General features: G+C 38.0%; 1 protein-coding gene across 1 annotated transcript in view; it reads left to right on the forward strand.

The window, feature by feature from the left end:
* The window catches only part of ROBO2 (roundabout guidance receptor 2), a 1,087,423-nt gene that overhangs the window by 1,027,980 nt on the left and 34,299 nt on the right, over positions 1 to 25,144 (forward strand). Inside the window, 5 exon segments of the mRNA XM_040566381.1 lie at positions 5,659 to 5,701; positions 7,312 to 7,439; positions 12,867 to 13,148; positions 13,519 to 13,644; positions 17,977 to 18,133. Coding sequence (XP_040422315.1) covers positions 5,659 to 5,701; positions 7,312 to 7,439; positions 12,867 to 13,148; positions 13,519 to 13,644; positions 17,977 to 18,133 — 736 coding nt within the window.

The following is a 25,144-nucleotide window of genomic DNA, read 5'->3' on the forward strand; positions in this document are numbered from 1 at the left end:
ATTGTGTTTTAAAAATAGTTTTGACATCTCATGGACTTTATAGAATTATTAACAATATGTAGTTCTGTTGCCTGGTCTATAATAATTTCTGGAGGCACTGATAACCTAGGCCATCCCATAATCAAGTCCAAAAAAACCCACATTAATTAAAAAAAAATAAAAAAAGAAGAGCATACATAGCCCATGTTTTTATCTTTATACCTAAGGTTCCCTAACAGGCATCTTCAATTCTCTAATGTTTGAATATGCAATTGGTAATCTCATTTAGACAAACATATCTACACTTGTGGAGGTTTGTTGACATTAACTATATGTTGTTCCCTTCAAAGTTATGGTTCATAAACACTAAATTGGTTTCAGATCTAAATATTTAGAAAGTGGTATGTAGCTTTCAGAATCTCATCAGAGACAGCTGTCAGTAAAGTTTTACTGAAGATGATTTTATCCTAATATATGCAGAATTTGGAAATTGCACACTTTTGGTTCAAACATCTGCTTTAAATTCTTCCCTTAAAAAAACACAATGTGCAGAGTTGACTGTATAATAAGATGTTTGAAACTATTAGTGGAACATTTATATATTTGCTCTATTTCATACTCATCTTTCTGAACAACAAAGATATTTTTTTCAGTTATATCTGATGTAAATGTTTTTGTTGTTTGTTTTTCTTTTTGTTTTTGTTTTCTGAAGCTTCATTTGCATATATAGAGAACTTAAAGTTCTAAAAATATTTTTTAAAAGTCTGGATTGAGCAGTTATAATTACTTGCCAAAAATGTAGAAAAAATGTAAAATCTTCTATGTAGAAGAACAAACAGCAAATGTCACGCTATAGGTAAAGATTGTGCCAGAGTAGAATAATTGAGTTAAATTCATTAAGCTTTCTGTCTTTGTGAACATTTTTATAAGTACTGATGAGTTGCTCAGATAGTCAGAAACAAAATGTGACATTGAAAATCATAGCTAAGTCTTCTTACTTATTTTCAGTTGAACTGAATCCTGTAGTTATTCAGTCATTATTCTCTATTTCACTATTCCTCCACTTCCCGTTCCCCTGTCAGGACACCCCAGGCACTGATTCTTGATAATATCAATATTATAAAACATATGATTGTCTATCATGATCATTAGATGAGTGTTTTGCTTACCTGGTAAGTAGTAGTGTCATGATTTGCAGCTATACAAGTATACATTTTGGGTATACATCTGACTTTTGACAGACTATCAACAAAAACAAAACTGGCACAGAGACACTGAATTCAAATGTTATTCCTTTTTAGTGATCTGTTCTGTGATATGAAGAATAGGTTGGTCTTGCTTGTATGAGTTTCTGTGAAAGCTAAAATGACCACTTCACTGATTTTCTTTATTTTTGCAGTTACCCTTTACTCCAGTTGCCAGATATAAACATGCACTGTGGGTTTCTACCTTATGCAAGACATGTTAGATGGCACAAAAGAGTTTTCTGACCACTTCTCATGTAATAGATGAGTTGTTTCATTCTCATATTGCAATGACTGAACAGAATTTGTTTATTTACTACTGGAAGTTGCCATTCTCTTCTCTCATTTTGGTATAAGGACTTACATAACAAAGGCACAGTATCCATTTATAGAAATAAGAGAGATTTAATTTATCTGCTTATCTTTTCTATGCCTTCAAACTCATTGTTGTGCCAGTAACTGCTCAGTTGAATACTCTGGTGTTTTCAAGAGTGTCTAGGCCACCAGTCATGCAAGGAAAGGAAATAGTGTTTTCACTTGTGAGTAGGTAAGCTTATTTAGTGAGTAGTGCTCCTTGGGATTAAAGATTTCATGAAACCAAGTAAACAAAAGCAAATTAAAAATAGACAGATGGAAAATTATGGAATGCTACACATTTTATGCTCAGCTCCTGAAACTGTTAAATGAGGATAAGTATTTGACAGAATTGTCCGAAGGTAGTCAGAAGATTTGATGGAATTTTTATATGCTGATTATCTGTTCTGAGTTAATACTTATTAAAAGAGGATTAATCTACATTCACATTTGAGGAACGGCTTATCAGAAAAAGGAATGAGACTTGGCTGGCAACATTAAAGTTTTCATTTGTGGTAGGAAAATGTGGCCTACTAGAGATAGGCATACAGAAGGCTTTCTAAAGCTTTCTTGCCTCAAAATGTCAACTTAGTATACATTCATATTTTTTCCAGTCCTAGCAGGCATGAAGATTAAGTTTAACCTTGTCAGATAATATTAGTAAATAGTATGGGCACCTCCTTATGTATTTAATAAAAAGCATATAAAAAGCTCTTTAACATATGCTGTTCTTCATACAAATGTATACAATATAATTTCCTTAAATATTTATGCATTTAAAATGCACTTTGGATTATATTTCTGCATTCTTACAGTCCTTGAAGTATAAGCTACTGGGTATTCCTTCAAAATCTCTCTATGCAGAGGTTATTTTTTTCATCTTCTTTTGAAAGCCAATCTCATCCCTGCAGGTCTGCAGCCTTTCTCAGAACATATATCAGATGCAAAGAATGCTGAAAGAGCTTTTTTGCTTCCTCAGTGATAAAAACCAAGGGAGATGGGTGGGTCAGTGACAGGGACATTCTACCCTTCCTCCTCTTACATTGCCCCTTGAAATTGCTCTGCATCTTTTTGAAGTGGAGACAGAATGAATAAAGCCAGCTGACTGTGTTTTATTTTCACAGTGACATCTACAAGTCTGCATTGCACTAAGTATGCTCCTATTCAGGCATTTAGACTTGTTTTGTAATTGCAGAAATCAAACTGCAGGCAAAAATGCTGACAAAATGTATGGTAGGAATGATAAATATAGTGCTTATGTTGGCAGCCTGACCATGTCTTCTGTTGTTAGCTGTCTTTCCTTTCACAATATTGATGCTAAAAGAAAGCCACCTTCTCTATCCACTCTCAGGTAACATATTTATGGAAGGCATCAGGAATATGGTGGTGTTTTTTTGTTGTCGTTGTTGTTTTTTTTTTTTTTTCTTTTCTGTGACATCCTGATGACATCTCCTCACTTATTCAAAGAAGAATTTTGGCTAGCTTAGTTAATATTCCAGAGTCTTTTCCACCAAGTGTACTATCTACAATGCTTTCTTGTTTCTTTTCTTATGAAAATTATAACCAACCTTACACTGGTATGCAGGGAGGGAGGGTAAATGAAAGATCCTGTATTCCTTACCAATTCCATGCTCATTATGTAAGCCAGGCACTGTCTTCCCCAGAAAACTGTATCACTGCAAGGTGGGTTCTTCTAAAAACAGAGTTTATATTGGGAGGGCATAAAATTGTTTAACGTAAGAAAAAACAGGGAATGGTTACAACCACAAAGCATACACAGGCAGCAGAAAAGAAAGCAAATACTGTGATACTTGTCTCTTCTCAACAAGCTTTTATGCCACAGCCATTCTGCAGCAATTATGGCTCTAGAGCAGAGGTTTCAATGTCATGTCTTCTCAATATGTTTCTCACAGCATGCCATCGAGTTTTCTCTATACCTCACTGAACAGAAAATTGAATGTGTCTGGCAAACATTGCTGTGATTTCCTACTAGCTCCCCCATTTTAGCTTTGCTTTATAGAGGTACACTAGCAATATAAATATTTTTGAGACCATAAGTATTGATTTTTTTCCCCCTTATGACATCCATAGATAAAATATCAGACACATGTACATGCTATGCAGTTGGTGGCAACATTACTTTAAAATCATTTCTGGTAGTCTGTAGTTGAAACAAGATCATTAATCCCAGGAATTTTTCAGAAAATATGTTGCACTATAATTCTTTTAAAGCTGTAAACTTTATTTACAAAGGTTGTTATTGAATGCACCTTTGTTTCTCCTTTTTCTTATTTCTTGTTGCTTTGACAAATGGAGAAGGTTGGAGTATTAAATGAGAAGGGGAGAAGGAGAAAGGAAACAGCACCTATACTGAAGTGCTAGTGTACTTTTGACCAACATATTTTGAAACATAGCTGGTCAGTACCACCTCTTTGCATATTCGCACGACATCCACAGCTCTTCGGATTATTCATGTTTAAGCAACGAGTGATACAGTCACTTGACAGCCTGTTAAAAACAACGTGAATGAAAGTAGCATCAGATCGAAACTTAATTAGCCACGATGTTTTTAACATGTCCTGTTTTTCAAAGCAGACTTTTATTTAATACTTCCCATACCTGAATTTTGATTTTCTTTTTATTAATTGGTTTGATTACATCCTTTCAAAATTCAGCTATTAACCATTTTGATATGACATGTGACTGCAGTGATTTTCTGATATGGATATTAGTCTGTTCTGTAGTGAAGGGTAATTAATCACCCTACCCAAACACTCTTCAGCAGGGCTTCCAAAGGGGTCAGTTTTGTCCCCTTTGCTGAATGTATACTGTGAAATTACCCCAGGAATTAACGAAGTGACAAATATTCTCTGAGATATCAGAAGCATTTCATCAGTGGATTTATGTCATTTCTAACTTTTTAATGACCACAGCATTTTTATTGGATGTAGTAGTTTTGTCTGGTTAGAAAAGCATATAATATAAAGCCTAATCTTGAATTAATGTAATTTGGACTAATATTTGGAAAGTGTTACAAATATTCTGGGAGCTATGATGAGAATGTCTGCCTCAGAAACGTAAATAGTATTTCCAAACCGGGAACTGTTTTAAATTAAGCTGGCCGTAGACTGGTTCATTCCTCTCTGAAATTTTACCCCTCATCTTGTTAGGGACCTGTAAGGATTCAGGTGTCCAAGACACTGATATAATTTAATTGTCAGTCCTATCTATGCCCAACAATAAGTAATAGAATATTGCCACTGAGAACCAGAGTAGTTTCTTGGCCTTAATTCAAAATATTAGCCAGCGCTTCAAAAAGGAGTGTCAAACCTTGTGAATTAACACCTCACCAGTAATGTGGGTTTACTTATAACATAATCCTGTTAATAAGATAGATAAAGGGATAGGCTATTTTTTGTCAGATAACCATGAATGGTACCACAATGTATCCTTGGCATCCCCAGTTGCAAGACTGAAAACAGCTTTTCTTCTCTGTGATACTGGTGTGTATGCATTTATGTGTGCTGGTTCTTATACTGTGCTGTTAGTGGAAATGCTGCAGCTTTATGCTTTTTTTCACTCCTTCAGCTCTAATAGAGCTGCTGCCTCTTTGTATTTATCCTGGGAAATGGCATATTTGTGTGATGACATTATATTACTGCATTACAACATGATGTTATTAACTTACTGGTGCAATGTCATTATGTATTGAAGCAAAAGCATGCCAAGAAAACAATTTCATCACATGGCACACTCTTGCAACAAAAAGTCATATGAAGGGGTCTGTGGTAAATTCAGGATTTTTTTCCCCACGAGGCCAGCTTGCTTTGCAAGCTACAGAGCAAATTGATGTTAATCAATAATGTGAGTGAAATCCTAAATAAATTGTAATCCTAACGTGTTTGATTCTGTTCTTGTAATTTCTGTACTTTATTACGTGATGATGCCAAGAGGCCTTCGATCTTGGACACTGAGCAATTTGAATTGTTACTTGTAATTATTACTAATTCATTTCTCCCTGTCTTATATGTGTGTGCGTGTGTGTGTGTATGTTTGTTTTGTTTTTCCAACCAAAATACAGTCACTTTCCAAAGAGGAGATGGAGGACTAATGAGCAATGGAAGGTACGTTTCTTTGTGTAAAGGTGTTTTCATCATTTTTTTTTTTTTAATTAGGAATCTGAAAATTCTGTAGGTGATACACTTGGGTAATAAACGATCATTTATAAGACTGACAATTTCAGAAGGAGTTAAGTAGCTTACCGCAAGGTTTAATGATCTATCTGTTGTGCACTTCAGAGGAATCAAGCCCAGATGTTTCATATCTCCCAAATGCCCTGGAAGGAACGCATAGTAAATATCACAAGGAATGTGTTCATTTGTTACCAGGATGTTTATTGCATTAATTAGACATTAGCAAATGAAGTTGCTGTTGTTTAAGACTCCTTATTGGCTCCCCCTAAATTGCTGTGAGTGAACAATTACACTTAATCGATCACAAAATAAATGATTCATGGATGATGAATAGGCTGTAGATTGATAGGACTGGATTCCACAACTTTGGCTACTCAATTGAAATTGATAAAAGCTGATAACGGACCCATATATCCTCATCTATTTTCCCTTTGCCAATATGGAGATTGTAATTAGGCTCTGGTAATAACTTCCAATCTCCCATTTAATCAATATTTTAGCAAAAAGAGATTAGGCCTAATGAGAGCTAGTGGATGTGGCGAGAAAGCCGCTGGATCTTCTTATTGCTGTTTCCATAGAAACCTATGTTTCTCTTAAGGATTGTACCAGACGGGGGTCTATCAGAACTAAAGTACAATGATTATATGTGTTGCTCCAACTTCATGAGTGCATTAATAATCTAGAAGAGCGTCAGAAGCATCAGGGTGATTTTGTGATTTTGCTTGGGGGAAGAGGGCGTTTACATGACATGATTTGTTTTCCTCGTTAAATACAAATACAAACAATCCATGTGCCTTGCTAAATTCCAGCCTGTTTGTCCTGGGGTGAGAGAGGCACAGTGCCCTATGGCCCGAGTTTACCTTCTCTTCCAACATATTTGCTGTTTAATACTGCTCTCAAAGCTTGAAATTACAGGGATATAAAAACCATGCAGTAGTGGCAGATAAAGATAGCTGCAGACTTTCCATTAATCCTACTCAAACCTCTTTGCCTCTAAACCATACAAGAGTGCTCAAAGAAAGAGTTACCAGCCTGTAGATGACAGGCGTGCATTTGGGATCCAAGGGAAGGAAGAAATAGTAGCCCAAAGTCCTGGAAATGGCTGATATGGAGCAATCAGTTTGAGTGATTGTTCCCTTGAGGTGGTAATTTATCATTCAGCCCTGGTTTAGGATCCCATGATGGTCGTGCCTAACCCCTGTTTCACACAGACAACAGAGTTCATTTGGATTCTGGCAGAATCACAACTGATGCCTAGTCCCACTTCTACTGACAAAGTTGATTTGTATATATCTTTAATTAACTGCTCAAGGTCTTTAAATCATCAAAGGCTACACATTTTTAATTTGAAATAAATTAAAGTCTCCTAAACTGTTTCTTACATACAATGATAGGAGAAAAGTGATATGGCATCTTCGGTCACTGTTGTGTCCGGAGTTGTCTCACAGGTATTTAAATTTTGTTTTTATATATATATATGTATATATATATTTGTATGTATATATTTTTTATTATTTTATTTTATTTTTATTCTGCTTCAGTCGACCAGGTCTGTTGAATGCAAGTGACCCCAGTTATCCTTGGCTTGCAGACTCTTGGCCTGCCACAAGTCTGCCAGTAAACAACAGCACTAGTGGACCCAATGATCTTGGCAATTTCAGTCGTGGAGGTTGGTTTCATTTTATTAAGGTACCATAGAGTATAAAATAGATTTCTCTTAGTCAACATCTAGATAAATACTGTGTAATATTTTTATACTGCTATAGTTCTTTCTATGTTTGGCTCAAGATTGGATTTTAAAATTAGTTTTAAAATGTCTATTTTGCTGTGTCTCCTTCTGTTTCTTTAAAACATAGTTTTACTTTGTAATTTACCCCACAGAGGTGAGACAGGGTCAGAGCACCATCTCATGATGAACTTACTTATTGCTCAGATCGGTTCCCTTTTGCATGGATGTGAGCAGGACAGTATAGCCAGGGACAGAGGACAATTGTAAGAGCAGAGACCTGGGGCACATGGGAAGAACATGCTTATGTTAGACTTCCTAGCATAAATGAGTATGTAAATGTTTTTAAGACCTAAATAAGTATACAAAAACCCAGACAACTTTATATATTAAAAATAAATTAAAATGCAAAAAAAGAATCTATAAAACCATCAAAGTGATGAATGTGAAAAGAATTTAATTTTGAGTGGTAACAAAATCTGCCTTCTGAAAACTGTCCCTCACTTTGGTTATACATTCCCATGTAAAACTTCTTCCCTGTGGTTTGATTACTTTGACTTCAAATTACATTAAAGCATTCTGGATTCATTTTCCATATAAGAATGTTTTAATGCTCTTGCCTTACAAAAATATTATTATGTAAACAAGAGTTCTGATAATATTTACAGGACAACTGAATATCTGCCAGCCTCTTTGTTTTCAAGATATTCACAACAAAACTCTTCAGTACTTTTCCATATTTTCATGAGCTCACATAATACAGAAAAATTACCATTTTGTTTTAGCATTTGGTTCTATAAGACTTAAATTGGAAGCATGTTTTAAAGCTTTTGGCTTCAGGGTGGATAAGGCATAGGTCCAAATTTGTCCAAGAAATGCAACAGTTATATTTGGAATTTCAGCAGCTTAATTCCAACCATGTTTTTTTCAGTCCAGCTCACACTTTTATTCTGGCTGTTTTGGGACCACTTAACCCTGTCTATTGAAACAGTTAAGTTTGGATGCTTCTGCATTGTAGATGGATCTGAAGTGAGATATCTTTTAATATGATTCAACAGCTTAGATAGAACTCGGGTTTCTTTTCTGATTAAAAGGTCTGGAGTAATATTAAAGGCCTGTAAGAATTCTGAAGACAGTAAGGTGGCAATCGCTCATTCTGGAGCAGAAACTGAGGAGGGAAGTTTTAATGTTGTCTTTAAGAGTGAAATCCACATTATGCCCCAGATTGGCAATTGAGAACAAGGCTGTGGGTGGGAAGCAGAGGTTAGGTTTGGAATCACATAAGACCACAAAATAGTACTGAGTCAGCAAGAAAGAGATTCCTTCAGAAAGTACTTCAGAACTATTTGAATTATCTCAAGAGTTACAAAACAAGATGGATATTGGAGAACTTTTGGAACTCTCCATTGGGAAATGTGGCAAATGTCCATTGGGAAATGTATGTTCATCTTTGGTCTTAAATGTACAGAGGTTTTTCTGCTGTGACAGCTTGGTGGGAAAATCACACTTGATTTTTACTAGGTGATTATGGCACTTGGTAAAATGGTGCTTTAATAGCTCTTTGAGTGCTTATTGTATATGTCTCTTTGAGGTTAAAAAAGTAATTGTGATTGTATTGAAAATTTCCAGAAAGTCTGGAGAACTTTAGTTTATTAGTAAGACAGACTGAAAATCCTTGGCTGGTGGGAAACTATGCAGCTTTCCTTTCAAGCGTGTGCAAATGTATAGTTCTCCATTCAAAAAGGACTATCTAGAGATGACACCTCTTCAGCAACCAGAAATGTGCTCTAAAAGATAGATTTATTTCTGATTACTTAAGAGAGAGAAGCATTTTGCTAATGTTTAGTTCTGTCACTCTGCAGATCCAACATAGGCATGTTGAGCTGGACTTGATTGATTTTGTACACCAACAACAGAATTTACTTAATAAATTTCAGTCTGTTGGATTTCAGTCCAGTGGGACTGTTCAGTCCAGTGGGACTGTTCAGCCCGGAGAAGAGGAATCTCAGGAGGGATCTTATCAATGTGTATAAATACCTGAAGGAAGGGTACAAAGAAGAAAGAGACAGGTTATTTTCAGTGGTGCCTAGTGCCTGGACAAGATGCAATGGGTACAACTGGAACACAGGAGATTCTGTCTGTATATCGGGAAAAACTTCTTCACTGTGTGGGTGACAGAGCAATGGTAGAGGCTGGCCAGAGAGGCTGTGCAGTCCTTGGAGATAGTCAAAAGTTGTATGGACATGGTCCTGGACAACCTGTCCAAGGTGGCCCTGTTTGAGCAAGAGGGTAGAACCAGATGACCTCCAGAGGTCCCTTCAAACCTCAGTTGTCCCGTGTTTCTGTGATATGTTATGTTTAGATTAAGCCAATTGTGGAAAGGTTGAATCTTTATAATGTGGATGAAATACATGTAGAGTAGGACTGCACTCGTCTCTCACATCTCATTCTGCATTTGCACGTAGATGTTTTTGTGATTGTATATTGCCCCTGGCTACCTGGGCACGTGTATACAACACACTGGATACATGCAGATAGATAGTAATAACCTGGGTTTGAGAGATGACCTGTAGTTTGCATTAATCATAACTTTTTTTGCACTTAATTTTTTTCTGCAGATATAAGTCAATATAATTTAGGTATTTTGAGTATGTGATGGTTCCCATCCCCCTGTTGTTGCTTGCAAAAATAAATTCTACCAATAGTCCCACATAACATCCTGATCTCCAAATTGGAGAGATATGGATTTGATGGGTGGACCATGCAATGGATAAGGAATTGACTTGAAAGTCACACCCAGAGAGTGGTGGTCAATGGCTCTTTGTCCAGGTGGAGGCCAGTGATGACTGGTGTCCCACAGGGGTCTGTCCTGGGACTGATGCTGTTTAATATCTTTATCAACAGCATAGACAGTGGGATCGAGTGCACCCTCAGCAAATCTGCAGATAAAACTGAGCTGAGTGGTGCAGTTGATACAATAGAAGGAAGAGATGCCATCCAAAGGGACCTGGACAAGCTGGAGAAGTGGGCCCATGTGAACCGAATGAGGTTCAACAAGTCCAAGTGCAAGGTGCTGCATCTGGGTTGGGGCAATCCCAGACATGAGCACAGACTGGGAAAAGAAGTCCTTGAGAGCAGCCCTGCAGAGAAAGACTTGGGGGTTCTAGTCGACAAAAAACTTGACATGAGCCATCAGTGTGAGCTTGCAGCCAAGAAGGTCAACTGTGTCCTGGGCTGCATCAACAGAGGAGTAGCCAGCAGGTCAAAGGAGGTGATTGTTCCCCTCTGCTCTGCCCTTGTGAGGCCCAACTTGGAGTGCTGTGTCCAGGTCTGGGGCCCCCAGCACAAGAAAGATGTGGACCAATTAGAGCGGGTCCAGAGGAGGTCCATGAAGATGATCAGAGGGTTGGAGCACCCCTCTTACATAGAAAGGCTGAGAGAGCTGGGGATGTTCAGCCTGAAGAAGGGAAGGCTCCGGGGTGACCTTATTTCAGCTTTTCAGTACTTAAAGGGGTCTTATAAAAAAGATGGAGAGCAAATTTTTGCTCAGACAAATAATGATAGGACAAGAGGGAATGGTTTTAAACTAAAAGAGGGGAGATTTAGATTAGGCATTAGGAGGACATTATTCACTGTTAGGGTAGTGAGGCACTGGAAGAGGTCGCCCAGAGAAGCTGTGGATGCCCCATCCTGGAGGTGTTCAAGGCCAGGTTGGACGAGGCTCTGGACAACCTGATCTAGTGGGTAGTATCACTGCCCATGGCAGGGGGGTTGGAACTAGATGATCTTTAAGATCCCTTCCAACCTGAGCTATTCTATGACTCTATAAGACGACTCAAATTTGATCTCTGTTTCTGTATCCTACTGAACACTTGTTAATGACTTATTAATTGCTAATATTATGTTGTTACCCTGAGACTGCAGATGTTAAGGTTCATATTTAAATATTCAGTGTTGCACACATGCATACAATAGAAAGTAGTTCTGTGGTTTAAGTGATCAACCCAGGAAAAAAAAACAAACAACAACAACAACAAAAAAAACACCAAAGAAACAAACAAAACAGTGGGAGGAAGCTGTGCTATCATATCTTGTTAGAAAAATCCTGAGACAGTGAGGCCAACTATGTTGTATTAGGTTGTAGAGCACCTGTTTCTGAGTCTGGCATGGAGCCTCAGAAACCCTTCTCTTTTCTCTTTGGAGCCTAATGTATATAAAATTCTGTGATACTTAAAATGGGATCTGAACATCCTTGCTAACAAGACTATGCATTATCTCAATTATTGTCCAGCAGTTGGAACCTGTATCTGCCATCAGACTATATAGAGCAAATGACATATAAATGATGCACTTTTCTAACATGTAGATTCCAGTATTTCATCTTTTCAGAGTCTAAATAGTTTGTAAAAGTAGCAGCATTTGAAATAATTGACCTCTGAGAGAACAAGAGGAGGGTTATCTGCTGAGCTGTGGTTCTCCTTGGGACATCATGCCAATCATCATTACGTTCTTCATGCTTCAGTGGTCTCAACATCCAAATCTAGTATTCCACCAGCGAATGTCACTGCAATGTTTAGTGAGGAGACTGCCAATCTAACCAATTAAAAGTACAAATTGTGGTGTGTGATAGGATTCAAAAGATATAGAAAAGTCAATAGACATTTAAGTAAATATGCTGTACGGTTGTTTTTCAGGTAAATGTACTGGAGTATTTGAACAAGTTGTTCTCCATTATCAAGACTGCTTTGCCATTTTAAGAGACTGATCACTTAAATCCTTTCAGTATAACAGATTTTCTTTCACATTTCAGGAACAACTTGTTTTTGTCAGGTTTTTCTTTTGTTGAAAAGGAGAAATATACTAGCTAATGTCAAAAAGAAAATTAGATAAGCTGATGCATAAAACTTGAAGGAAGTCAAGGTGATGGCCTTAAAAAATTACTTTGAGACCTTTGGCATCCGTTTAAGAGTTTTGCTACATATTTGCTGGGAAAGTTTCCTCTGTGATTTGTAAATTCACTCCTTTCATCATTTCCCTGAAGCCCAGACAGTTTCATTGGTTCTGACATAGAATGAACAATTGAAAACATTCTTCAGTAGAGAAATATTCCAAACTTCACTTTCACAGTTGAAGGTATGGAAAAAAAAGATGGTTTTAGGCAGTGAGACGTGAAGGACAAGTGGTAGGCCTGTCACAGATGCTGATAGCTTGGCGTTGGTTGTATATCATCTTCCCTTCGTTGGCTCATGGACCTGTCTCAGCTGAAATGCAAACGTGCAAAATGACACATTTATTTTTCATCTTAAACCTTGATACTTTCAGGCTTCCTGTGCATCAATGATTTGTTTCATTCCCCTGTGCTCACCACAGATGTGCTGCCACCAGTGCCGGGGCAAGGAGATAAAACTGCTACTATGCTTTCTGATGGAGCCATTTACAGCAGCATTGACTTCACCACAAAAACTAGTTACAACAGTTCCAGCCAAATAACGCAAGCTACACCATATGCCACCACCCAGATACTGCATTCCAACAGCATCCATGAGTTGGCAGTTGACTTACCTGATCCTCAGTGGAAGAGCTCAATTCAGCAAAAAAATGACCTGATGGGATTTGGTTACTCTCTCCCAGACCAAGGCAAAGGCAACAATGGTAATTACAGCTTTTATTTTCCAGAGCCCTTGGATTTATACCATATCATTTTTCATGAACTAGCAAAACCTTTTTAGTATGTGAGACACTGCTCATATTTACTGTAACTAATGTTTATACACCTTGCATGCATGCTGAAACTCACGCAGTCACAAAATGTAGTGTTCTGTGCTTTTAGTTCTCTTTGTCCTGTGGTAATCACCAACCCACATGCCTTCCCTTAGGCTAGGACAGGTATACATTAACAAAAAAATCAAAACTCGCGGCCCCACCACATCCGCCGCTGACTTGCTAACTGCATGTGTTGCATGTGCTTGTGCTGTCAACTAATCACATGATGCCACTGTGACCTTTGCCCTTTAACCCTTAGCCTTGCTTTACATCCCTGACTACCGTGTGGCTGAGGGATTGGCTAATAGATTACCACACAACCAGTCACAGGATTTCAGCACCACCAGCTCCCACAACAGCTCCGAAAGGAGTGGCAGCCTCTCAGGTTGGTTCCACCGCCGTGGGTGGGTGAGGGACGGAGGGGTGTTCATCAGCATCTCACCAGGGAGGCAGGAAACCTCCCAGACTAACGTTGCAGATAGGTGTGAGCTTGTCTGCCCACTGGGACGTCGGTGAAAGGTGTCACGTCGGTCTCTTAACAAAAAAAATAAAAGCCCCAGAAAACCCCAAAGTGTCTTCTGCAAAAACTATGGAGCTAATTGGAGAATCCTTCCAGCCATTGTGCCCAGCACTTGTCAGCACAATTGCAAAGCTTGCCTTGTCATGTCCTTTCCCTGATAGCACAGTTCGTAGTGTGAATATGTTTCCACATCAGTCCTCAGTTTATAGGCAACCCCCCAACGAACTTCATGAGCAGATTAATATTTTTGTTGAGTTGTTAACAGATTCTCCACTCCCACGAGCTGTTTGTAAATGCTGTATTTCAATCAAGAAACTCAGAGATAAAAGTAGGCCCTCCAAGATGATTAAGGTTTCAAAAAATGCACCAAGTCTGCATACAAACAGAATGTAAATTTCGTGTGTGTGCTGCATGTTATATTGGAAACATGACACATTTTCATTGGATGAAAATGATTGTAATATGTGTGATTGCATATTATATTTAAATACACCTTTTTCTTGATTTCTTTAATTTTGCTTACTTGTTGCTTTTGTTATATATAATTATGTATTTTTTTTTTCAAGATGAAAACTGAAAAGCCAGCAATTAAAATGAAAGTCTGCTATTATACATAACCAAAATATGAGAGAGCTGAAGGGACTTCAGTTTCAAATTCCTATTAAATCCATAGCCTTTTGAATTTCCTCTATAAGATGGAGCAATCACAACAGTAACAGATAAACTCTAGAAATGGCTTCTTTATGTCAATTTAAATGACTATTCAAATAGAGTGTCAAGATTTGAAGCCTATAAACATTGGCCCATACTGCAGATAGGCAAAGGTATTTGCAAGTCTTGTGTTCTCGTGGGTAGTATTAGCTGAGATTGAAAAATAGATTTATAGCTCTGACAGAGAGGTATGTGAGAGCTGAGTTCATATGACACTTCAGGAATGGTTCTTGTTCCTTGTATGTGAGGTGTGTTAGCATGAGGCTTAGGAAATTAGCTTGCTTCTGTGGCTACATGAAAATGCAGAAATTGATATGCTCAGGTACATATGTGCCAGTTATCAGAGGGCAGTATCACACTTTAGATGTGTTGACAGCTACAGCTTCCTGAGACCTTTCTGAGAAAATGCAATCGAAGTTTTTTGTTAGAAAATGCCAGTTGATCAAAAGCTGGACTTTGAAAAAATATTTCAAGTGAAACATGTTTTGTGTAGTATTTCTCAGCTTGAAGTACAATTTTTGATGGGACATGGAGACTTCTGGTAACCTGCTTTTCTATGGCCAGACTACTCCTGTTGTGATCAAAACAGCTCACATCTGGATGTCCCATGGCTCACATGAGTGTCAGACTACTGGACTACAGAGTCAGTATTTTGCTGTCCCTTGCTCACTAATTATGTCTGTAGCACAGACTAATTATCTCCGTAATACATGAGAAGTTGGGAGAGACCTTCAAATAGTCTGATAATTAGAGCATTATTGGAGTAAGAGACCAGCTTTGGTTACCTAGTCCCATCAGGGTGAGCAGGGACTTGTTCTCTCACTTCTGCAGTAAGTACTACATATTATTCTGACTAAGTCTCTCTTCTATCTCCAATGAATATTATGAAAAATCTCACCCTAGTGTGGAATAAGAAATAGCTCAACACTCAACTGCTTTGTGAGGTAGGGAAATTTTGTGGCTGTACTTTGCACAGCTCCCACCTTATGTCAGTGCTGTGATCATCAGGCCAACTGGCAAATTCTTTTTCCAGGACCTGAATCATCTAGAGATTTAAACAATATAATTGAATTTCAGTGTGAGGAGACACTGAAATATCAAGCGTCATTGCTATGGGGAAACAAGGCTTCTGTGTTTCAAACACACATCAGGCATTATGTCTATGAGGTTCCACTAGTCTGACAGTGGAGTAATTCTGCCCATGAGGATAGGAGAAGAGAAATCTCCTGCCCAACTGTACAGCGTAGGCTGCTTTCCCTACCAGTAATAACCTTGGACTTCCTTTCTTTTATTTCTTCATTTGAGATCAGATCTCTGCTTCACCCTTTCTAATAGCTCTGTTATCTTTGACCTTTCTCTGCAACCCCACCCTAAATCCAGTTGAATCTAGCACCCCACACATCCAATCTCCATTTTACCACTCTCCTCAGATTACCAACATGCTATACTTTCAAAATCTCCCTCTCCAACTCAACTAGTCTCTAAGCTGAAGATCTCTCCATTTCTCTTCCTTGAGTACTCTTAGTTTAAATCCCCCGCGACACACACACATACACACTTATGCATATGCTTTCCTCCCAAAGAAGCCACTCCTGCCTTAGCTGTTATTTGCTCCTGATCCTTCTGACTTTTCTAAATTTTCCCTACAAATTTAAATTCACATCCTTCCTTTGTACCTGCTTCTAACTCCGCTTTCCCCCATCCCTGTGCTTTGAAAGCTTTGTTTGCCCTGCAGAAGTTTCATGTATTTGTTCCTCCATTGCCACCATCATTGGAGTTTCTTTACTGTTGATCAAAATGTTCTTTGCCTTTTCAAGAAAGCCTTCCTCTCTGCCAGGCTGCAAAAGGAGAGAAGAGCCTGTCTTGCAGCCTACTAGATGGAATATCAGTTCAGTTCCCACATAGTGAATGACAGGATCTTGGCTGGACTGACTGTAAAAACTCCAGCACAAGCAAGGAAGAGCTCTGGTCTGGAATTCAGTAGTGGAAAGAAAAGTTTCATTTGCAATCTGCTGCTAGACAGGCTGATTAGAAACCTTACCAGACTCATTGCTCTGGCTCTAGCAGCCATAACAGGAGGTGAAAAGAGAAGTCTTGGCTACTTCTGAATCACTCAGTCATGTTGTTCCTTCCCTCTCTATTCCTTCTTTTTTGGTTCAGCTGACAGCTGGAGATAACAGAAGAGAGCCATTGTCTTTTAGACCAAAAGCCCTGTGACAAGTGTTTGTCTATGTTACCGGAATTGCACCTCCTTCTGGATGTGCCTAAAGCTAAGACCGTGACATAGAAGGTGGTGCTACACAATGCCACCGTGCCTTACAAGTCAGTTGTGGCTTTTTTGATTAATTACTGTTGAGATCTTTTTTTATTTTTTGTCTAATCCTTATAAATCAGCATGAGATGACGCTGTGTTAACTAGATTAGACTTTCTACAACAGGCAAGGCAGGAGTAACTGCTAGCTGGGTACCCCACTGGAAAAGCGTATATGACAAACCATTCTTCCATCCAACAATCCAGTTTGAAAACCTCAATAAAATGGCAAAAAATGGGTTGTGAAGTAGTCAAGGAATTTGAAATATTTTTTTGTCCCAGCCTTCCTACTAATGAATTCTTGACTAGAAAAAAGGGTCAGGGCAAAATAAAAGAAGCAAAACAAGTAGGAAGAGAGCTTTTTCTGTAAGATCACTTTCCCACAAATTGAAGTGTCTCAGCTGGAAAAGTGGTCAAAAGAATGATAAGACAAGAGAGCTTAAGTAAAATGCATTGCTCAATTCATTTCTTCAAGCTGTTCCATTAGAGCTGTATGTCAGGAATAAAGCCTGTTCTCTATAGCAGCACAAGGTATTTGAATCCTGTGAAACAGGCAGTCCTAAAATATTGCAAATGACTTCCTGGTATTTAAAAAAATATATAACTTAGTAAATTCCTATCAGCAAAACACCATTTCTTTTTGGTTTTGACAACTTACACTTGTCGTTCTGGCTGAAAAAATTTGAGTCTAATGACAATTTTTTTTAAGATGGTGTCCTTAACCTCTGTGTTTTCCACAGAAAGAGATTATGCAAAACAGTGTTATAAGCACACCAGATTCTGACATTTGAAAGAATTTGCTATGGTCCATTATATTTTTATCCATCAGAGAGTGTAAGAAGTCATAAAGCATACATGAATAAATCAGTAAATATATTTCTGAGGCAACAAGATATGTCTTTCCTTGGTTGTGCACTATTGTGCAAATATATGGAGTTCACATTTAGAAAAAAAAAAAGTGATTTTAAACAATTATTCAGAATGTTTTTCCATTCTATTATTATTTATAACCTCTAACAACATTAGCACATTGATACTGATTCTGCTAAGATATAAATACATCTTCTGTTTTGGGGCATGCCATCTGGAATCCAAATTCTTTAAAAGAAATGAAAATAGCCAGCTTTTTTTCACATCATACCTCAAACATTTTATTTTTCTGTTTTCCTTTGCAGGTGGCAAAGGAGGGAAAAAGAAGAAAAACAAAAATACTGCCAAACCCCAGAAAAATAATGGTTCAAATTGGGCCAGTGTTCCCCTCCCACCCCCTCCTGTGCAGCCGCTTCCAGGCACAGAGCTGGAACACTACGGGGTGGATCAGCAAGAAGCAGGGTAATTTTTTTCTTTTTCTGTTGAAGAAAAGTCTGTGGTTTGTGGAGATGAGGCTTTTTTTTTTTTTTTTTTTTTTTTTCCAAACGAGAATGTTATTCTATTTTGCTTAACAAATGAGAGCGCCTTATCCTATAGACCTATTGAAGGCTATGGAGGAGGAATATTGGAATAGCTTCTCGTGATAGTGACTGAAGATGGAAATAAAAGTGACCTTGCTTCATCATCATGTAGGGTTTCTCTGCTTACTCATGCTGAGAAGTATCTCACTTCACAGGTAGCCTAATTGAATTCTGTTGGGACTGCTTGCAGATGATGGGACTCAGTGAGTAAGGATGACATAATCTGGCTCTTGTATTTTTTCACTGGTTTGATGTTTAGAAATATTGGAGCCAACAGAACAGAAACCCCAAACTAAATTGGATTAATTTTAGAAGATCAACCAGTGGACGATTATCTTCTCATCGGCTCTTAGAAGAAATTTCACAGTTGAGGAAGGCATGTTATTTGTAGGCATTTTTTGAATTTAAACAACTCTTGAGCTGGAACCTTACACTTATCTTTTGGATAGCTTAAACTTGTTCTTAAAGGCACAAAATGACATAGAAAGCAGTAAATAAGAGGAAAGAGACATTTCCTGCACAGAGAACAATTATGCTTTTTATAATGTGAAATTACATGAAATACCAGATTATCAAACTCTGAAGGAAAATCAGAATATATTAAAAAAAAATAGTTTACTGTGATCAACACTGTTGGAGCCTTTGAGAAACACTGGAGTTCGGTCTGGGACAAATCTGCCTGTTTAAATACATGGATTAATCAATATTTCCTAAGGATGAAGCTTATGTTTTAAAAATCATTGTAATAGCTTTACTGAATAAAAATATTTCAAGTGCTATCTGTTTTGTAAGCATGAATTGATCAACGCTATTTTTACGGTGAAAATCAGAATTAAATGTTAATTTTTGAATTTATGCAAAGTCTTTCAACTTTTAAACTGAACAGTAACTAACTGTAAGTCAGTTGAATTCCTTTTAAAATGAAGTTCATTCAGGCTGTATTAGAATTAGAATTCCAAAGTAAATGTAAGGGAAAATGGATTTACATACTGGTTGTAAGTATTGTTTAAATCTCAAGGCAAAAATTGCAGATAGGCATTATTTTCTGTATCCTGTTATAAAAAGCTAAAATAAATTTAAGATGGTTTAGCCATATAGTATTTGTCCTTATCAGTTTATGTCCTTAAAACACATGTGCAGCGATTTCACTAAAATAATTATGCTATAGAAGGGAAACAACTTGGATTTTCTTCAAGGACAATGAAATAGCATAAAAGGTAAGTGGAAGTACCTTCTAGGGAAATCCCTTGTGACACAGGGCTCGACTCCTCAGTTTCATAAAGTATCTGTTATCTAGCTACAGGGAATTATATTGGTCACCAAGACAACACTGGTTATCTAAGCTTAAGGTAATCACCAGTGTTACAGGTTCCCAACAATTCAGTTTTTCTTCTGTTTATCTTTCAAATTAGTAGTGGTTGTAACAAGATCTTCTAGTGTGCATTTTACCAATCAAAAGCAAATACAGAATCTTCCAATATCAGTCCTGAGCTACAGCATTTTGTAAAAAGCTTCAATGAACCCAATGAAGCTGCAATGCCCATACTTCCTGAGGATCTACCCAGTGCTAATAGTCATATTGTATTCAGGGGTTGATCTTGTTTCTGTGGTTTTCAACATGCTAAAATGGTATGAATCATAGACTGCATTCCTTATGCTCCGTTTAATATTGACATATTGAGTTTTAAAATGTCTTTTCTTTTTCATTTTTTAACTGTTTAGTTTTTCTTGGTTTTCTTTGATGTATGCTATGTATAATAAGTTCAATGTGTTTTAACTTTAAAATTAATTATTTGCAGACATAATTATATTGTGAATTACAAATGAAAAATTAATTTCCAGTCAGAAAAGATGAAGACTTTGTTAAAGTTCTCACAATGTGATATAAAAGGTGAACATTTAGAGCAATAAAACAAGGAATCTGGTGTATAAACAGATACTTATTTTTCTGTGCATCTCTTCCTATGACTCTTGAATTCAAATGTGAGTTTCATTGGCATGACTTCCCAAATAAACTAAACAATTTTGATACCTGATTTTACTTACTAGATATTAACAGTAGTGCCTGTTGGCTAAAAAAATGTAAGAAATAATCCACAATAGCAATGTTAGAAAAAAGTCACCTAACTTAATCACAAAGGGAAGAAAAACAAAAACAAAACAAAAACAAACAAAAAAACACATTCTTGACTCTACCATCTTCTCCCCAGAAGAATCAAGGTCTGCATTCACCTCCATTTTTCCATGAACTGCAACACACATAAGAAAGGGTGAATATGTAAATCCAAGCAGCCATTTTTTGTGACATGGTATATTTGGGGATGTATTGTATTCACGTTTAACCTGTGCAGAAAGTCTGTTTATTAGTGTTGTTTTCCTAGTGAGCTCTTTTCTGTGAATCTTTCCCCTTCTTCCTAGTTTTCTACAAACTCTGTGCTTGTTCTTTGCTGTTTTCCTTAATTTTCACTTGTATATACTTCAGGGTGTTTGAAATTTCTGTTCTTCTGTAGTAGCTTCCAATCAAACTTTCCCTTTCCGCCTTTTACAGAGAAGATGCGTTTGATTGGTTTTATATAATAAGCTCAACAGTAGGGAAATGCTTCTTTCTTCTTCATCATCTATTTATATTTTTTTTTCACCAGTAATATGCATGATCTTGAGCCAACCCTGGAAAAGGCAGTCTTCATATAGTTAACATTCGTTATTTTTATTTCTTACTATTGATCACACCTTAAAACAGAGTATTAGCTGCTGGATGTCAATATATGTGATAGTAGTTTTCTTTAGAAAAAGTATAGAAGATAACACCTTTTACATTAAAAAAAAAAATGCTTTCTTGCAGGGCCTAGAGAGGGAAGCTTTCTCTCCTGCAACCATGTTTGTATTGAATTGAATTGTATTGTATGAACCAGAATTCTTATAGAATGTTCCCTATCACCTATCACCTATTTTTTATTTTGAGGACGAAGCACTGTCAATGTAACGAACCGCGCTTTTTAACAGAAAAAGATTAATATAGAATTAAAGTGCTAAGAATAAAATAAAAATATTAGAAATGTAAAGTTTCATGTTTGTCCAACAGAACATATTTAAGGACTTAGAATTGATTATTATGAAATTACTGTCAGAGGTCCCTATTGAAATTAAGGTGTTTGGAGTTTAATGAGAAGTATTTGAAAAAGGTTACATTTTGGAAAAGGTTGCATTTTTCCAAGCTGTATTTACTCGGGGAACCAGAAAGAACATGGATGCGGCACTTACAGGGCAACCAGGCGATCAGGCCCAGTCAGCATGGGTTTATGAAAGGCAGGTCCTGCTTGACGAACCTGATCTCCTTCTGTGACCAAGTGACACGCTTAGTGGAGGAGGGAAAGGCTGTGGATGTGGTCTACCTTGACTTCAGTAAGGCTTTTGACGCCGTTTCCCACAACATTCTCCTCAAGAAACTGGCTGCTCGTGGCTTGGACTGGCGTACGTTTCGTTGGGTTAAAAACTGGCTGGATAGCCGGGCCCAAAGAGTTGTGGTGAATGGAGTCAAATCCAGTTGGAGGCCGGTCACTAGTGGAGTTCCCCAGGGCTCAGTACTGGGACCAGTCCTCTTTAATATCTTTATCAATGATCTGGATGAGGGGATCAAGTGCACCCTCCATAAGTTTGCAGATGACACCAAGTTAGGTGCATGTGTCGATCTGCTCGAGGGTAGGAAGGCTCTGCAGGAGGATCTGGATAGGCTGGACCGATGGGCTGAGGTCAACTGTATGAAGTTCAACAAGGCCAAGTGCCGGGTCCTGCACCTGGGGCGCAACAACCCCAAGCAGAGCTACAGGCTGGGAGATGTGTGACTGGAAATCTGCCTGGCAGAGAAGGACCTTGGAGTATTGGTTGATAGTCGGCTGAATATGAGCCAGCAGTGTGCTCAGTTGGCCAAGAAGGCCAACAGCATCCTGGCTCATATAAAAAGCAGCGTGGCCAGCAGGTCTAGGGAAGTGATTGTCCCCCTGTACTCGGCTCTGGTGAGGCCGCACCTCGAGTACTGTGTTCAGTTTTGGGCCCTTCGCTACAAGAAGGACATTGAGGTGCTCGAGCGTGTCCAGAGAAGGGCAACGAAGCTGGTGAGGGGTCTGGAGAACAAGTCTTACGAGGAGCGGCTGAGGGAGCTGGGATTGTTCAGCCTGGAGAAGAGGAGGCTCAGGGGAGACCTCATCGCTCTCTATAGGTACCTTAAAGGAGGCTGTAGCGAGGTGGGGATTGGTTTATTCTCCCACGTGCCTGGTGACAGGACGAGGGGGAATGGGCTAAAGTTGTGCCAGGGGAGGTTTAGGTTGGATATTAGAAAGAACTTCTTTACTGAAAGGGTTGTTAGGCATTGGAATGGGCTGTCCAGGGAATTGGTTGAGTCACCATCCCTGGAGGTCTTTAAAAGCCGTTTAGATGTTGAGCTTAGTGATATGGTTTAGTGAAGGACTTGTTAGTGTTAGGGCAGAGGTTGGACTAGGTGATGTTGGAGGTCTCTTCCAACCTAGACGATTCTGTGATTCTGTAATATTCACTGTGGTGGTTCCAGAAATTTAACTTACTGTATAATTTATGTAGTTACTATATACAGATGATAATCTGTTAGGTTTGCTTGCTTTTCCTTGCAGGCTTATTTTTGGTTAAATGCATTGTGTAATTGGTGGCTTTTTGGACATTTTACATTATAAAGGCAAACATTCTCATACCTGAAATTTTGAATCTCAATGTCCTAAGCTTCAGGCTTAGGTTCCTTTCTATTTCAAATAAAACCTATGTGAAGATCAGTAGTTGTGCAGAACCTTCTTGTTAAGGAATAAACAAAGCTGAACATTTGGGGGTTTGAAACAAGTAGGGGAGAGTACATCGAAAGCTCATTTATGCATTATCGGAAAGCCACTAAGGAGTCTCTTACAGCCCTGCCCCTTTTAAAGAAGCCATTACAAGAAGCATGAGCTTGAGAGTGTAAAAGTAAATGTCAGAGCTGTTGCACTGTAAATTTTTAGCAGCACAAGTTAGGATGGTCTCTTCACCCTTAGGTGGCAATGTCATGAGTAAATATTGCTAGGAAAGAGAAATTAGAGCTAGTAATACCCTAACCATCTCCTAAGCAGTCAAATTTATATCATATAACATTTTCTTAAAATTCCATGTTATGAAAATGGTAATGGATCAGTCACTCATAGCTCCTAATGCCAACTGTTAAGATGCAGCATTAATTTTTCCCTATGTATACATAACGTGTGTGTGTATCTGTGTATGGTTACATCTAGATATAGATTTAAAGTGACACCAGCTTTAATTACAAGATGTATTTTCCACAGGCTTCCATCTGATTAAGCCAGATTTGAATCTGTACTCTCAAATACAGCCTACAGACTTTAGAATAAGGAAAAACAATTTTAGTTACTTTTAGAAACCTTTGTTTTTGTTTAAAGTCGATCTTCTGTTCATAGTACAGATTATGAAACTTCTCTGTTCCCAGCCATTTTGTAACCTAGCTCCTTACAGGAGAAAATAGGCTATGATTCATTTTTCTCTGGTAAATTGGTGATTCTTTCCAAATAAGGAACCTTAAAAAAGCTTTGAGAAATTAACTCTATAACTCAAAGCATGGTTTACTGTATTGCAGACAAAAGGGTGTACCTTGTCTAGAATCCTTGAAGGTAGAAAGAAGATGTGACTTAGATGATGCTTGGGGAATGGCCTTTAGAGTATGAGATGATTTGACAGTGAAGGAGCTGTGAGAGCTTTTGGTTGTCTGCTTGTCTTTTCAAAAGAGCTGTCTATCCTGAGGTATTTTGGAATACACTGGGAGTTAAGAAATGTGTGCAGATGCTCAAGGGACTGCAGAGTGGATGTGCTGAGGATGGGAGGAATAGATAGTGGTGTGACTTGAGGGAAGAACAGACAGAAAATTTGAGTGGTGTGATTGTCAGCAGAGCTGTTTACAACAGAAGTTGTGTTCAGATTAGGGAATTGCTCTGGGGAGATAATGCTGAGGGTATTTCAACAGTCACTAGGGCCTACATATTTTGGGTGATGCAGGGACAGGATCCTGGGATGGTACTGTAATACAGCATTGGACTGAAAAGTCTGTGATAAGAACAGAGACAGGAAGTGACTGAATCACTGGCCAAGTTTAAGGTTATAAGATTATAAAGTGTCTGTTTCTAGCCCTGATCAGATATTGCTTCCTTTCTTACACCCTTAGTGTAAGACCAAAAATTGAACCAGAAAAACGTAATACCTATCAGAACATTTCTTATATGTGAGGAGAGAATTCAATATTGAAGAACATTGGTGGTTGTTAACCTTTGAATTTACTGTGGGCAGGTATATTGAAAGTGTTCAGAACTTTAGCGCTGTCTAGGTAAGTCCCAAGAATGTTTGTTAGGAGTTGGGGTGCTGGTAGAGCTGTCAACATGCATGCAAGATATATCTTATCAGCTGGCACTGTGGCATAGCATATGCTTAGGGTCAGTGCTGCTGTGACATGAATGTGTTACGCATCATAATAGATACCTATACACTATGTGGAAAGACCAAAATTTATGTGGAAAGTGTGGCTTTTTATTTAAACTACAAACCAAAAAACAAATAGTGTACAGAAAAATAAAGTGGAAGGCGGGAGTAAGGAAGCACATAAGTGGAACTGTGTAAAGCTCACTCTGCCTTTTAAGAATGCTACTATTTTCATGTCTAGGTCAATTTTCAATCCATTCTCCTAGGTTAATGATTCAGGAAGTGAGTTAGTTCATTTTTTTTGCTGATTGTGGGGGAACATTATCTTATTGCCATTAACAAATGTGATAATGGATCTGTAATTATTTTTGTTGCACCGCTTATTCAAGTTGCTTAGCAGTTGTGGGGAAAAAAT

This window comes from Cygnus olor, chromosome 1, assembly GCF_009769625.2.
Source record: "Cygnus olor isolate bCygOlo1 chromosome 1, bCygOlo1.pri.v2, whole genome shotgun sequence".
Lineage (NCBI taxonomy): Eukaryota > Metazoa > Chordata > Aves > Anseriformes > Anatidae > Cygnus > Cygnus olor.